Source organism: Bubalus kerabau, chromosome 2, assembly GCF_029407905.1.
Source record: "Bubalus kerabau isolate K-KA32 ecotype Philippines breed swamp buffalo chromosome 2, PCC_UOA_SB_1v2, whole genome shotgun sequence".
NCBI classification, from domain to species: Eukaryota; Metazoa; Chordata; class Mammalia; order Artiodactyla; family Bovidae; genus Bubalus; species Bubalus kerabau.
The window spans coordinates 49,505,394-49,521,770 of NC_073625.1; the positions used below are offsets into that span (position 1 = coordinate 49,505,394).

General features: G+C 54.0%; 1 protein-coding gene across 1 annotated transcript in view; it reads left to right on the forward strand.

Moving 5' to 3' along the window:
* The window catches only part of URB1 (URB1 ribosome biogenesis homolog), a 78,998-nt gene that overhangs the window by 23,828 nt on the left and 38,793 nt on the right, over positions 1-16,377 (forward strand). The window contains exons 10-19 of the mRNA XM_055567690.1: positions 1,348-1,485; positions 4,480-4,653; positions 5,350-5,479; positions 6,170-6,286; positions 7,645-7,757; positions 9,609-9,728; positions 11,493-11,609; positions 12,292-12,430; positions 13,224-13,394; positions 14,584-14,777. Of these exons, the coding sequence (XP_055423665.1) occupies positions 1,348-1,485; positions 4,480-4,653; positions 5,350-5,479; positions 6,170-6,286; positions 7,645-7,757; positions 9,609-9,728; positions 11,493-11,609; positions 12,292-12,430; positions 13,224-13,394; positions 14,584-14,777 (1,413 nt within the window). The remainder of the gene's footprint in view (positions 1-1,347; positions 1,486-4,479; positions 4,654-5,349; positions 5,480-6,169; positions 6,287-7,644; positions 7,758-9,608; positions 9,729-11,492; positions 11,610-12,291; positions 12,431-13,223; positions 13,395-14,583; positions 14,778-16,377) is intronic.

Consider the following 16,377-nt stretch of genomic DNA (forward strand, 5'->3'; position numbering starts at 1 on the left):
GTTAATTCAGTGGTCTTTTTCTTCTAGGGACATTTTCTTTTCACTGAGCTGCATTCTGAGGTTTATGCTGCTGAATCTGTTAAGCCAATTTCATTTTCTTCATCCAGATTTCACTTCGAGTGTGATCTTGATGAGTTTAGCCACAGTTGGACTAGAATTAGCAAATGCCTGACTGTGAAATGCAAGCCAAGGAGCATGGCTATTTAAAGATTGCCATTTCAAGTTCTTAGAACAACTTGAAATAAGCTGTGTCTTGGTGGTCTGTCTTGTGGATATGAGTAAATTTCCATCTGATCATGGGTGTCAGCCTCCCCTCGTTTATCAGTGGAAATACCTGCCACAAGTCCTTCCATTCACCATCGCCCCTTCTCTCAGCCTTATGGTCTGGCTCATGATAACATGGGGCCTCCTAGGTGGCTCAGTAGGTAAAGAACCCACCTGCCAATGCAGGAGACCCAGGAAACTCAGGTTTGATCCCTGGGTTGGGAAGATCCCCTGGAGAAGGAAATGGCAACCCACTCCAGTATTCTTGCCTGGAGAATCCCATGGAAAGAGGAGCCTGGCAGGCTATAGTTTATGGGGTTGCAGAGTCGGACACAACTGAGTGACTGAGCACGCAGTGATAACACACCTGGAATTATTTTTTTTTGTGCCTGGACTTGGGCAGCGGGTTATCTGCAAAACAAACTTAGTCCATCATTTTCCTTGAACACCTGTGTGTGCGGTCCGCCTGTGTACTGGGGACAAGACGGGGGCACTCTGCCCCCAACTTTGGTGATGGTATCTCCGTGGCCCTGCCCCTGTCGAGCTGCCCCGGCCGCACTCTGGAGTGGGACGGGGAGGGGCAGGTGTATGGCCGCTGCAGATTGGATGGTAGTCTTGCCGTCTCTAGGACTCCCTAGTCTCAAGGCTAGAGTCTGCCTTCTAGCCTTGCAGTCCGAGGGAAGCTCCCCTCATTGAGGTCCAGTGTGGTCATCTGTAAATATGTTTTACCTTGATATAAAATATCCCTACGCAAAGGGTTGTCATGAAGTGCTAAAAAGCCGACATAATTTGCCAGGTGCCATAACTGGGGAGTAAGTCATCCCGTTGTGACTTGTTTGCCATCAGAGGTTTTAACAGGCTCCCCAGACCACCAGTCAAACTCTGCTTTGATGGTCACTGCCCCCAGGAATAGTCTTATGGTCTCTAACCAGTGGAATCGGGGGTCGACATTCCAGACCCTGTTCCTTGTGGCGAGCCTTGGGCCTTTGTTACTGTCATTGTTTCCCCGGAGCGGCTTCACTCTTGGGAGCCTCCCGTTAGACTCAGGTTTGGAAGTTAACTTCTCTGTCGTCCCTTTCCCAGATCTACGCTGCCCAGCCGGACATCTCCCGGGCGTTTCAGACCCGAGAGTTCATCCCGCTGCCTCGGCTCCTGGCCATGGTGATGGTGACCACCGCGCCTCTGGTGTGCAACAAGATCATGTTCACGCAGGCGCTGAATGTGAGTGGGGACCCTGCCTCCAGACCCTCCCGCTCACCCCCCGGCCATGCCGGCCACTGTGCTGAGAATACTGGCCTATGTGTATTGGGTTGTCTTTTGTCAGTGCTTCTGGGGTTTCCCATGTGTCCCCTCGCCTGGGGACGGGGCCCTGGGGCCCAAGGCACATGCCTGCCTTTCTGCAGCACTGAGCGGGCTGCAGGATCCTGTGTGGCTCTGGGCCTTTGTCGATAGGGGGCGGGGGGGAGCAGGGGGTGGAATCAGAGGAGAGGACGTGTGCTCATCTGCAGCCCAGTGTCACGCGTTGAAGTCTCATTACTTGAGGATCTTTGGACAGAGTGGGCCTGACATTTGCCTGGCAAATCCTTTCTTCTGAGCTTTAAACAAATAGTGCTAACTTTCCTGGGGAACATTGACTTTGAGGCCCAGCTGTTTCAGGAGTTTGGGGAGGACGTGTTCATGGAAAAACTTGATCCTTAGATTCTGTGTCTTCGTTTATCATAAAGCTCCAAGTCCCAGCAGAAGCCATGTTGTGAGGAGCCCATGCCTTGTTCACCGTAGCATCATGGCCTTAGCCAAACCTGCCATGAGTTGTTAGCACATGGATCCTGGGCTTCCCAGGTGGCGCTGGTGGTAAAGAACCCGCCTGCTAATGCAGGAGACCATGAGTAGATGCGGGTTCAGTCCCTGGGTTGAGAAGGTCCTCTGGAGGAGGGCATGGAAACCCACTCCAGTATCATGCCTGAAGAATCCCCAAGGACAGAGGAGCCTTGCTGTGTATGGTCCATAGTGTCGGACAGAGTCAGGCACGACTGAAGCAAATTAACACGCACGCATGCACGCATGGGTTCTGGCTCCTGCCAACCCCTCATAAACCTGGGTTGCCTCAAGACCCACCTGGCAGAGGCCAGGTGTTCAGAGCGGTGCAGGACTTGGGGCTTCCTCGGGGCGGGTGGAGTCCCCGTGTTTCAGGTAGGCTGATTGGGGTGTGAACACAGAAGACCAGGGTCCGCCGCTGTGGGTCACAAAGCGTTGGTTGGACCCGGTGTCCACGGGGCATTTGCCGTAAAGTGGCCCCAACTCCTCGGATTGTACTGTGGGATGAGAGTTTTTTTGCTCCCGTCCAGGGATGGTGCTGAGAGAGAGCGGTGGGGTGTGCGGAGTGGACAGAAGAAGCCTGGATGGGACCTGGCAGGATGGCTTGTTTGCTCTGGTGGCCAAATCCCAGAACCAGAGTTAGGACCCAGCTAGCTTGCCCATCTGTTTTATGAGACACAAAATAGTTTATCCCAAGAGACTTGCAAAAAAGTTGAGTTGAGAGGGGGATGTCTGACGCTGCCTCTTGTGGGTGGGAGGTGATGGCTGGCTGCATTTCCTCTCCGCTTTGAGCTGACCCCGGTCTGTCCCTGGCGGCCTGGGATGTCAAAGGCTGTCTCACTTCCAGGACAGAGGAGTTGTGCCCCTGGGGTGTTCATGGCCCACATGGGGCGGCCTTGGGCTAGGCTAGAGGACACGTCCTCCTCTCTTCCCGAGGCCAAGGCCACTGTCCTGTGCAGGCCCAGGGCCAGCGAAGGGGAAGCTGAGGCTCTGTCTCCCCGTCCGTGGCCCTTTCCCAGCTGTACCTGTGTTCACGTGCGTGACACAGCAACAGGTGTGTCTTGGGGGTGGAGTTAGGAGTGTGTGTGTACGGGTTGTCGAATGACATTTGCCTTCTATTCATTACAGTTTTATCTATAAAATTTTAATAGCATAGATTTTAGAACCAGAAAGAAAAGAGTGAGCTCGTTTTACAAACGGGAAATTAGAGGGCTGTTCAGAAATAAGGCCTCAGGCTGTTGTCCAAGCTTTGTGCTCCAAGCCGTTGGATATACATGTTGAGCACTCATTTCGGTCCTGCCTTTGAAATGATGACGGGGTGGGAGTGGTTATTGGTTCAGGGCATTTAATGTAGCCCTTCTTGAGTGTACAACGCCCATATAAAATGAGACACCAGCTGATTGGAATGCTAGGGGCCTGGGGTGTTATTAGACTGAAGGTCAATGGCACCCCACTCCAGTACTCCTGCCTGGAAAATCCCATGGATGGAGGAGCCTGGTGGGCTGCAGTCCATGGGGTTGGGAAGAGCTGGACATGCTCAGCGACTTCACTTTCACTTTCATGCATTGGAGAAGGAAATGGCAACCCACTCCAGTGTTCTTGCCTGGATAATCCCGGGGACAGGGGAGCCTGGTGGGCTGCTGTCTATGGGGTTGCACAGAGTCGAACATGACTGAAGTAACTTAGCAGCGGCCATCAGAAAACCTTGTTAATTCTACTTGACTCTTAAGCTACAGTATCCTACCCGGTGCTCCCTGGGCTTCTGTGTCCTTGGGGGTCCGCTGGGGCTGACGGCAGTGTGGTGGGCTGGCCTGGGCCTGCGATGGAACGTGTCTCCCCGGTGCCCAGGAGATGTCCTCGCTCCTGCTGGCCCAGGGCACACCGCCGTCACCAGGGGCCTCGCCTTCCCCCTTGGTGGTGATAGCACAAGCTCTTGAGCCTTACTCAGTCTCTGCAGCTAGTGAGGTCTCCTGGCTGTCATCTGAATACAAGTAGAGAGTCCGGGTGTGGGCGGCCTGGGGTGGGGGCTGAGGCAAGCTTGGAGGTGGCTGTTCAGACCCAGGTGCCCGGTACATTTGCTTATCATCTCTGCAGCTGACGAGAAGTGCTTCTTCAGGGGCTGCTCGGGTCCTGGTGGGGTGTCGGCTGCACTGACAGATTATCCGTGTGAGCCCGGCGGTTGTCAGAGAAGACTTATCAAAAGCAGACAGTGGAGTAAAAATCAGGAGTAACCATCAGACTCCTCTCCTTTAGTAACCAGCCTCCCGGCATCTGCTGCTGTCAGGTCTGCAGGAGGTCAAGCGGGCAGAGGCCAGCAGGCCCCCAGGAAAGGCCAGTGTGCCCTGGGTCCACGAGGGCCATCCAAAGATGTTTGTGGACTCAACTCTGTTTTCTTCCCAGTTGGACAGCGTATCCGTGAAACACACAGCTTTATCCCTTGTTGCCGTCATTTTGAAGAGAGCCTTAAAGACCATCGAGCACTGCCTGAATAAAGAGGCCTGGCAGGAGTCGGGTGTCTACACGGCCACCATGATGGAAGACTTCGTGCAGCTCTTCAGAGAAGCTCTGAGCAAGGTAGGCCCGGAGCCAGGCATGGCCTCTCCTTACAGGTGGCACAGCAGCTGGGAGAGACGAGCTCGGGGGTGCAGAGGGTGGGGGTGAAGTGAAGGGAAGTGGGGGTTGCTCCTGGGACCTCTGGTCTCCTTAGGAACCATTGCACCGCTTCGCTCCCCTCCCTGCTGCTGCACGCTGGCCGCGCTGGGGCCGCAGCGACGGGCAGCCTGCTCCCTCTTCCCCGGGCTTGGTCTGATGAGCAAGAAGCCTGAGCATCCATGGCCCGGCTGACCGTCCAGAAGGGCCATCCACAGGCTTGCTGGGCAGGGTGCCCGCAGCCAGTTCTGAGGGTGAATTGCTTAGTTCCCAACATCTGGCTCTGGTGAGCGAGTCTTTAGGGGTGTCTTTTAATGATCAGTACTTGTGTTTTCATCCAACGGATGGAGGAGCCTGGTGGGCAACAGTCCATGGGGTCACAAAGAGTCAGAGACAAAGTGAGCGACTGAGCATGCCCTTGTGTGTTCACCAGATCCTTACCGGGCTCAGTTCGGGGACTTATACCCCAAAACAAAGCTCCCAGAGGCCAGGGTCTCTCCCTTAGGCACTCGTGTGTGCTGGCCCCTCTTCCCTGCTCTTTTCTTCTCATCATCAGTGGGATCAGTTTGTTTCTCTTCCTCTCAATGTGACTGATTTTTTGTTTTGTTTGTTTCCTTTCAGATTTTACCAGACCTGAATGCCATCATCTGGGTCTGGCAGTCTCTCAGGAAGCAGGATTCAGAACAGGATGACGAGAAAGGAAAGAAAAAGGCCAGCAAGACCGCTGCTCCCTGCGTGGCTCCCGAGAGCGGTGAGGGCTGTTTGCAGACACCGCTGGCCCAGGCAGCCTGGGAGCCTCCTCTCCCGGGGAGCTTGTGAAGGCCTCTCTGACTCTGAAAGAATCCTGTGTCCTTTTTGGCTTAGTGAGAAGGAGGAGCCTAGCATTATACTTTGGGTTTCAACATCTGTTAGAAATGTACTCAAGCTTTATGCAAGCACCACGCACATCTCTCTCAACCCTTGCATGATAGATGCCATGTGCTCGGCCTTCCGGTGGGTGGAGGGTGGCGTCAGGCGTAGGACACTGTTCTGTTCTGCGAGTAGAACATTACCCCCGGGTAGTAAGACGCGTTGCCTCAGACCTTGGCATTGGCAAGGCGTGGTGCTTTGTGTCTTGTGTCTCTGTCCTGTCTAATCCTTCTCTCGGCTTTGTGGGGGGTAGGCCCTGCTGCGTGTCCCCCTTGTTCAGACAAGGACCCTGAAGCACAGAGAGCCCGAGTAGCTTTACCCTGCCTAGGGTCACAGCAGTGAAGTGGGGATTTAGACCCAGCCTGTTTGAGCATCTTGACTTCTTTACCACATTGACTCCCTAAATCTCGCTCCATGGGCATCTGTCTGCAGCCTCGGTGTTCCGCATGCAGTTGACTGTAATGGGATTGCTTACTGATTGAGGACAGAGAACGAGGGGGTTTCCTATTCACACTGTTCAATTCTGATTCAGATGATGCAGAAACCATTCTTCTGAAAGCCGTGCTGCTCCAGGTCATCTGCCTCTACCAGAAGGTGGTCCCGCACGTGGTCATGCAGTACAACTTTGACTTCAGCAAGCTCCTGAAAGGTGCGTCCTGAGCGACGGCAGGTGCCCCTCCGCTGGGCCTCCCCGTGGGGGTGAAGGGGCCGCAGATAAACCAGGTCCCCAGGGCAGAGGACCGGGAAGGCTGGTGGGCGGTTTGGCCGGCTTGTGTGATCCACTGGCCTGGTTGTTTTCTTCTGGATCAGTGCCGGTCTTCTTTATAGAAATATCAGATGAACACTTAACAGCACCAGGAGAGAAAAGGGAGAAGCCAGCCAGGCTGAGTTGTCTGCCAGGGGTGATCCATAGATGAGATTGCTTGCCAAGTCGCTTCAGTCGTGTCCGACTCTTTGCAACCCCATGGGCTGTAGCCTGCCAGGCTCCTCAGTGCATGGGACTCTCCAGGCATTACACTGGAATGGGTTACCATGGCCTCTTCCAGGGGATCTTCCCAACCCAGGGATCGAACCTATGTCTCTTACGTCTCCTGCATTGGAAAGCGGGTTCTTTACCACTAGTACCATATAGATGAGATTCTTCTTTACCATTGGGAAGCCACATAGATGAGATTATGTGGTGTTGATTATAAATCTTCTTTTCAAAGGAAAAGGGGTGCAGAAATGAGAGCCCCTGAGAAGGAGGTCCCTGTGCACACGTGCTTTTGACATAGTTACTCAGATTTGACTCAGGTTCCAACCACATCTTATAGAAGTAACATTGTCCGGCCACGTTTCCTTGATGGAAGAATTTGTCTACTAAAACTGACTTCATAACTGGGCCGACGGAGAAAGACTTGCAGAAATAATCAGTCTTGGAATTTATCTAAGTTGTTGAAATAGTCCTATTCAAAAAGCTACAGTTAAGTTTTTGATGGTTCGAAGGCAGAAAGTTCTCTTGCCCTGAGAAGATGAGATTTGCTAGAATGTGGCCACTGAGTGTTTACTCACCGTGTCCTTCCCAAGTAAATGGTTAACCCAGAAATGAGGCCAGGGGCTGAGGACCCCGCCTCGGGTACTGGTGGCCACAGGCTGTGCATAAGATGCTGGCTGTCCAGGGAGCAAGGCCCGTGTCCCCCACCAGGGGTCGCACTGGCAGGAGACTGTATGGAGGAACATGTGCAGAGGGGCTTCCAGCTGTCGGGGTGGTCATTGTGGCCGAGCGCAGGGAAGGGCTTCCTGGGCCCCAGAGGCGTCCCAGCTCTTGAGTGAAAGGTTTGGGGTGACCGCAGGTCAGGGGGGTCTGAGGCGCGTGGACAGGAGAGTGGGCGCAGGGTGGGCTGAGCCCCACGCCTTTCCACCTGTTTCCACCAACAGTTCCTCGTCGGATCCTCGTGGCCGGGGCCTCAGCAGCCAGGCCTCCCCCGCCCCTGACTTCTCGTCTGTTTTCCTCTTGTCCGCCCGCAGGGGTCATCTCAGAGGAGGGCCTGCGGGAGGAGGTGCCCCCGCTTCTGCAGTACCACATTCTCAAGGTGGCCCTGGAACTGCCCGCCAGCAAGTTTCTGTGGTTAAAGGCCCAGGTAAGAGGCCAAGAGCCCGCCCTGCAGCCTTAGTTCCCCTGCAGGCTGGGCGGTTGTCTGGGAATTTCTAGCTGGATCAGAACCCGGACCGCGAGTTTCAGAGGAGGACATCCACGGTTCTCCTCTTAGAGCAAAACCTCCACGCAGAGGCCAGGTCTGGATTTGTGAGCCAGGAATATCTTGACTCTGCAAATGAACGTGCTTAGCTGTCCTTACTGAAAAGACATCATTGCCGCATACTGCGAGTTTTTGTGTTTTTCTAACAGGACTTTTATATTTTTCTGGCCCTTTTAAAACCTTTTTGGAAAGAAACAAAATACATTTCTTCTCTTTCGTCCTCATCCTGGAACGACTCAAGACGGAGCTGGAGATAGACACCGAGGCAGGAGAGGGTTGAGGCTGGTGGAGAAAAGGCTGCTGGTGCTGCTGTCCGTGTCTGTGATAGCGTCTCCTAGCCCTTTCTGGAGAACGTAATGTTGACTGATAAAGGGGACTCAGGATGCAAGAGATGTTCATCCATGTGTTTAAATACAGGATGCTATGTCGCCCTGTCCAGGGAGGGAAAATGACGAGGTCAAATTAAGCTCTGTCGATAAGGGTGTATCTCAGTAGCTCAGATGACTTGTTTTAATGACTCAGGTCTTCCATGAGCTCTTGCAAGGAACCGTCGGTGTGGAAATGTACGTTGGCACTGTTAGAGGTGGAACTCGCAGAGAGGTGCAGGAAGGCTGTGCACGGGGCTCTGTGCTTCCCCTAAGTCCTCTCTCCAGCTCACCTGTGTCACATCTAGAATAGTGCTTATCCAGGACTTAGCGCCAGTCTTGGCACGCGTGTTCTACGTGTCGTCTCGTTGACCGCCACTCCCAGACAAAGGCAGCTGGAGCGCAGAGTGGTTAGGAGATTTCTGGGGTCCTGGGGGGCCCAGGAGGGACCCGGGGAGTGTGGCCCAGAACCTGCTCTCAACCCGGTGAAGTCACTGCCTGGACTGCAGGACTACGGCATTAAGTGGAGTCAGGTAGCCCCGGGTGGTGTGGTTCCCCACCAGCCTCTGGCCATCTGGGGTGTTTGGTTTATCATCCCAGCTGACCCGGACCATTGAGATCTCACTGATTTAGTTGGAAAGTGAGCAGAGAGCCCTCTTGTCTCGAAAGAGCTGGTATTAACATAGTAGTTCATAGCCTGTGCTTCAGTTTTTGCTTTTAATAAGGGTCTGCTGGGCTTTGTGAATGCCAGCTCCTCAGGGGCTCAGATCGGGGCTGTAGGGACTCCCCAGGAAAACACAGAGTCTGGGCAGCATCTGGAGCTCCATGTGCTCAAAGCCCAGAAGCCTCTGAGAGTCTGAATCGTGTATAAAGGGACCAGTTACATCACACCGGTGTCTTGCTGAGATGCAGCATGTACAGCATTAGGTGGAGTCAGGTAGCCCCGGGTGGTGTGGTTCCCCACCAGCCTCTGGCCGGAGCTGCATCTGTGCCAGGGCTCCCGGGCTTGAGTCCCACCTCAGTCATTAAAACAGCCTGTTAACCTCCTTGTGTCTCCGTGTCCGCACGTGTGAAAAGGGAGTGACAGTCATCCCCAGCTCAGGCTTGTCGGGAGGATAAAGCGAGTCTGCGTCTGTGAAGCACCCGAAGGGCCCCTGCTTCCTGCTGTGACTCTATTGTTGCCGCCGCTGCTGTCGGGGACTAGGAGGCCGAGCCTGCTCACTCCCGAGGTTCCTCGTGTCTGACGTCCCGGCAGGCTTGCCAAGGGCTGGTTGAGATGAGGCGAGAGGCTGGAGAGAAGCCTGCGCCTGTAGTATCTGTTCACTCAGCAGCAGTGACCCCTGTTATAACTTTGTCATTCAAACTCCAGGAAGGCCCAGATGCAGAAATCATTGGAGGCAAACGATCGGTGTTTTACTTACTGATGAAAATGTTTGTGACCAGTGGCCATTCACAGCTCAAGTCATCAACCAAACTTCTGATTGTGAAGGTGAGCCTTTTCTATACCAGTTCCTAGTTCTGGAAGCATTTCGCATAATCTTTCTTCGCTGAATTAAGAATGTATTAGGACTGACATAATTTAAGGAGAGAGGGTTTTATGGCAGCTGTAATTTATTCTGTCTTCACCTGGTTGTGTTCCCGAGAGGCGGCCTGGTGAAGTGGGGAAAGCCAGCACTTTGATCCCTGGTTCCGCTCCTTCAGGGGGCGTCGGACTTCCTGCTTAACCTCTCCGAACTTAGTTTTCTCGAGGCAAATGGGGATAACAAAGCTAGAACTACAGAAGAAATGACATGTGATCTGGGCTCAGTAAGCATTAGATTTCCCACCCTCTGGGGACCAGTTTAGTAGGCAGTGCCTCGGTCTTCATCTCTAGGGCCTCAGCCTTTTGACCTAGGCCTTCACCACAGCCCTGCTGCTGCTGCTGCTGCTAAGTCGCTTCAGTCGTGGCCGACTCTGTGCGACCCCATAGACAGCAGCCCATCAGGCTCCCCCGTCCCTGGGACTCTCCAGGCAAGAACACTGGAGTGGGTTGCCATTTCCTTCTCCAGTGCATGAAAGTGAAAAGTGAAAGTGAAGTCGCTCAGTCATGTCCGACTCTAGCGACCCCATGAACTGCAGCCTACCAGGCCCCTCCATCCATGGGATTTTCCAGGCAAGAGTACTGGAGTGGGGTGCCATTGCCTTCTCCATCACCACAGCCCAGGTGTCACCTAAGTTAGAGGAAGGAGATGAGTTTGTTGGTGTCTCTCCTTTCTTACACTTGACCTTGTTTTCCAGAGCTATTTTAGGTCTTAACTGCAGTGCTGGGAAATCCAATTCCTTGGTTCTGCTTTGTCAGGGGGGTGGGCGACGGGGGAATTGCTACAAAAATCACATTCATTGTGTTTGGTAGTTTAGTCGCTCAGTCGTGTCCGACTCTTTGCGACCCCAAGGACTTGGGGCCTCCAGGCTCCTCTGTCCAAGGGATTCTCCAGGCAAGAATACTGGAGTGGGTTGCCATTCCCAACCCAGGGATCAAACCCAGGTCTCCTGCATTGCAGGCAGATTCATTAACTGGTTCATTATCAGAACCACTAGAGAAAAGTTTAGGGTACAAAGACTTCACCTTTCGTAGAAGTGCCAGTTGTCTCTCTGGCACTTGACCCTCACATGAGCTGCCCGGAGGACGAGAACGTCTGGGTCTTGACCTCTGGCCTCTGCACGCCTGTGCGGATGTGTGATCTCACGACCACTCCCTGCATGTGGGTGGAGCGGCCTGCCAGGCTCTCCCTCGGTGTGGGGCTCGCACTCCTGAGACCCCAAGTCCTGTCATCTGACCACGTGGGGCTGTGACTTCACCAAGTCTTGCCTCGAAACACATTCTCCCCTTGTTAGAAACAGCAGTACTTCCGGCCCAGGCCTGGGTTTAGAGGGGCCACGCTGAGATGGTGCAGCTGGTTGGCTCCCTGTCTTGAGGAATCTCACACAGGCTGAGGATCAAGTCCAACTTGAAAGTCAGACTTGCAAGTGGCAGCTGGGTGTTTTAGAAGTCGAAGGGAAGGAATAAATAGCAAGGCGAGGGGCTGCGTTCTCCGTGATGGAGCCCAGAGCCACCTCTTGTCGCTGGCAGAGGGGAGTGCTGTTCCGAGCTGTAGCTTACGGAGGAGAGCCAGATGGAACTTCGGCCCCATGTGCACTTCCCGGGGGTCAAAAGGAGACCAAGACCTCAGCGGGGTTCCACCCTGACTTACCCCCACTGTCTGCCTCCCAACAGATCCTGCGGGACACAGGCGTGTTTGAGCACACCTGGCCGGAGCTGGAGCTGTGGCTGGAGCACTTGGATGACACGGCGGAGGAGAGCAAGGAGGCCGTGATCCGGTTTTTGGAACGAGTGAGCGCCTGTCTCCTGTGTAGAGGAGCGCTCAGGGAGATACATTCAGTGACCCCCAGTGTATTTAAGGTGTTTCTTAGGCGGTTAGGAGGCCTCTCTTCCTGGCTCACTGCCTAACTCTTGCTGAGACATGAGAAACTACTTAGTCTTACCATCTGTAAAATGGGAATATATCACTGAGTGCTATTTAACTTCCCTTGGGGCATTCGTTTTCACAGGAGGGATTAGTGGTACACTAAAGTGAAAGTGAAGTCGCTCAGTCGTGTCCGACTGTTTGCGACCTCATGAACTGTAGCCTGCTGGGCTCCTCCATCCATGGGATTTTCCAGGCAAGGATACTGCAGTCGGTTGCCATTTCCTTCTCCAGGGTATCTTCCCAATTCAGGGCTTGAACCCCGGTCTCCTGTACTGCAGGCAGACTCTTTACCATTTGAGCCACCAGGGAAGCCCACAGTGGTATACTAAAATTAGTATTAAAAGCAATAGTCTAGTGTGAAAAGGAGATAATTTTTTTAAGTTCTACAACAGAAAGTTTTTTTTAAAACTTGGCAGCAAAAGTATTGTTCTTACTAAGGCCTGTTAAGATTCTTGCTCTTCCCTTTATTTTACCTGTGACTTCTAGGGGCACTTCATCCCACCTGTGACTGTCTAAACACTTCCCACTTGACTCTTCAATGCTCAGGTCCTCCTGACGTTGGTGGCGAATCCGTATTCATACACGGACAAGGCGTCTGACTTCGTCCAGGAAGCCAGCGCCCTGCAGGCCCCCGGGACGCGGCAGGACGCCGATGACGCCAGCATTCCCATCTCCCACATCGACGGTAGGTGCCATTCCTCAGTGCTCCTTGGGCTTCTGAAGAGTCAGCCATGGTGGCGTGTTAGAGACAGACAGCAGAACAGCTCTCTGAAGCCTCGTGCAGAGGGCAGATGTCCCCCACTTTCTTTGTGTCAGAGATCAGCCCCCTCTGGAATTGGGAATCCCCTTGTTTGTTCCTGTAGCAGGAAATGCATCCAGGGGCTTACTTGCTGCCTTATTTTCGTCTGCACAGTGTTTACACTGTGCCAGGTGCTGCTCCGAGCTCCTTACAGACCCTAACTTGTGTAACCTCACAGACAACCCCAGAGTGGGCAGGCTGTCCTCGTTGCAGGTCTGGACGAGGCAGTTCAGGCACAGAGAGGCTAAGCGGTCTGCTCGGCCTCACCCAGTGAGCACGCAGCAAGGTCAGGGTTCGACTCCCGACCCTGCGGCCGTAGTCTGTGCGTTAACCTCTGTACACTCTTGTCGCTTCTCAGATGTTGGCTTGTTTGCCTGACTATCTGGGTTAAAGTTTGTGGGCTTTTCTCAGTGTCACTCGAGGAAATGTCAACCCATTATCACCTGAGTGGATAATCCTGCATTTTATCCGGCAGAGACAATGAAGATTTTTACAGACAATACCGTATCTGTTTAGAATCAAATATTACATTAAGCATTTTCCTCCCAAGAGAAGTTTAGCTTTTCTTTGTTCCCCTCTGTGCAAGTGTTCTCTTTCGTGCCCTCCCTGGGGGCTTCCTGCCGTAGAAACCGCCAGTGCCTCTTTACCTGAGCCTGACTCCCCCCGTTTCCGTCTCCAGATGTCCTCGACATGGTGGATGTGCTGGTGGAGGGCAGCGAAGGCTTGGATGAGGAGGTTGGCTTCGTCCTGAATGAAGACATGATCCTCCTCACGTTCCCGTTCAGCGCCGTGGTCCCCGCCGCCCTGGAGGCCAGGAATAAGTTGCTCCTTGGAACAGAAAGCGAAGCAGGTACCCGTGCGTGGTCAGGGTGTTCTGGGTGCATCAGGCCAGCTGGGTCTCTGGAGGGTGGGAGGTGGGCTTCCAGGGGCTCTGGAAATAATGGCTGCAAAGCCAAGGCAGCAGGGTGCAGGCCCAGCAGAGCGACAGCTGCACGGCTGCTAGAGCTCAGTGTGTAGGGCTAGCGGTCTGGAGGCTGGCTCGGCTGTCGGGGAAATGCGTCTCCTGACAGATGAGCCTGAAATTGCGTGTTTGCAAGGCTGCAGACAGCTGCGGTCACACCAGTGTTTCCTCTTTTGTCTTTATTCATGATTGTCTTGATGCTGAGCGCTTCCCTGGTGGCCCAGATGGTAAAGAACCCGCCTGCCAGTGCTGGAGACCTGGGTTCAATCACTGGGTCGGGAAAATCCCCTGGAGAAGGGTATGGACACCCACTCCAGTGTTCTTGCCTGGAGAATGGACAGAGGATCCTGGAGGCCTACAGTCCGTGGGGTCACAAAGAGTCAGACACGACTGAGCAACTAACAGACATCTTGATGCTAAGGGACAAGTCCTTCATCTCTCCTGGGTATCCAGGAAACGTAGACCAAAGGAAGCACTCACTGATCACAGAGGTGTCATTTAGTCAGGATCGTTTGGGATTTGCTGCAGTAACAGCTACGTCCCAATGCATCAGTGGTTTAGGGACTAAGGTTCTCTTGCTTGACCTTGTCCAGGAAAGGTCAGGTGCTCTCCTGGGTGGTTGTCGTCCAGGAGATCACGGCTGCTCCCATCTTATTATCTGTGCCGTCTCAACATACAGCACCCAGAGTGCCTGTGGAAGGGGAGGAGAGAGTGGACAGTCCCGCAGGGTGCTCTGGCCAGGCCCGGAAGTGGCTAAGCCGGTTGTGGGGTCCCTGCCTGACTGCAGGGAGGCCGTGTGCCGAGGAAAGAGGAAGTGGCTTGGTTTGCATCAAGCAGATCCTGGAGGCCTTGGCCTCACCTCTTCTGGGCCTGGGTCTCCCACTTCTGGGCCTCTGCACCTGCAGTCTACTGTGTGCTGTATGTTTAAGTAAAAGTCTGGTGTGGTCTGCAGTGGTAGCCTCTGCCTTCCATTGCGGTCGTGTGATCCCTTAGAGTCATGATGAATCTTTCCGGGTCTCGAATTCGTTCGGGAGTTAGAGTAACTGATGGTCCCAGCAAGCTCCTTCCTCCCATGCAGGAGAGAGCGTCGTGGCGTATCTGACCGGTGTTCTCACGGACCTGCTCCACACCCAGAGAGACCCACTGGCCCTGTGTCTTCTGCTTCAGTCTTACGACCAGTTGGAGCCTCCGAGCCTGCCTTGCCGCCGCCGGCTGTCCCAGTTCAACAGATACTACAGCCTCTGGATCCCGGAAGCAGCCCGCGAGGCCCTGGTGAGCCATGGCGACCCTGCGGAAACCAGGCCTTCCTTTCCCTGGGAGACCCTGGAGGCCTCTGCCTGTGGGCTGCGGCAGCCTGTACGCCAGCTGTGTAGCTTTTCTCAGCTCCTGGGGTGATCTTTCTTTACCTTCTCATTTTCCTTGGTTAGAAGAGGAAGCGCAGTGGTGTTCAGCTGACGTGTCGAGATTCAAAGAGACTCAGTGATGGGGCAGAATTGAAATCCCCGCTGGCTGCGTAACTGGGGGGAGGAGATCCTTTCTTTTCCCTTTTTGCATATTCTGTACACGCTGGCCTTGTGGCCGTTGTTCAAGCACCCCAGCACCCCCTAGACCAGGCGTGTCCAGCAGTCAGACCTGGCCCCTGAAGGCCGCCAGCCAGCTATGTTCTGCTAAAACTGGAAAAGCAAAAAAGGAAAGAAGGAAATCATTTTCTCTTGGTGAGGACTGCATTTTTAGCACATTATTGACCAGGAGCTTTTTGCAGAAATTAACAGGTGTGGCTGGCCGTTTGTTACGTAAGTGAATATTGAAATAACTCCACTCAACGTTCGGGCAATGAAAGAAGAATTAATATGTCAGTGGTCAATAAGTTGTTAAAAGGGGTGCTGCAGGTCTGGCTGTAACGCAGAGGACTGAGGATTGCTGAGTGGGGCAGGAAGGTCACTTGGCATGTGCATTTTTGTGTTTTCATTCGGTTGTGGCTGCGCTTAAAAAAGCAGGCAGCCCAGGACTCCTTGGTAGCAGTAGCTCAGGTTGATTGCGTGTTCGCTGTTTGTCAGGGCCTCCCCCTAAGGGCGGTGTGTGTCTTTTCCGCCACTTAACTCTCATAACTCAGAGAAGATCAGGACTTCCTGTCCTCATCGTACACATGGGGAAATGGAGGTGTGGAGCAACTCCACCACCAGTCAGCGGTGGACTCAGGGTTTTGCCAGGCAGCCGGGCACCAGAGCGAGGGCCCATCACGGCCGTCCCCACCCTCCCGCCTGCCGGGCTGTGGTCAGGAGCTGGTCAGAACCACACAGGAGCTCCCATGGGTCAGCAGTCAGGCGGTGTCACGGTGCTCCCAGGGTCAGCGTCCACCCTGTGGAGCTGGGCACAGGCCATTCCCACCCACGAGGGCACATCTGGATCCTCAGATGCTCAGTCACTGGGCAAGTCTGTTCAGTAGGTCTGTGCGGGCCTGGGAGTCTGCTTCTCTAGCATGTTCCTGGTTGATGCTGCTGCTGGCCCAGGGACCCCACCTCCAGCCCCACTGACTTTCAGGGCTCACGTAGCCTAGTTGTGTTGGCCTTAGGAAGTGGAGTGTTTGGAGGTATAACAGTACAGGCCACGTGGGGTGAATAAAGATGGTAGTTGGGAATGAAGTTAGAAGAAATGAACCCCTTTGAGACAGGCTGGTTGCAGGAATCTGTCTTCCATGCAGCCCCTGTCATCCCATCCTTCCGGCGGGGAGGCCTTCAAAAGGTCTGCAGCTTGCTGAGCTGGCCCCTTCCTATAGGAGGCAGGACTTCCCAGTCTGCAGGGATCGATCACAGTGACTCCTGTTTGAGTGAAGTCCTGTCTTTGTCCCGGGCAGCTGCGGTTCTCCGGGGCA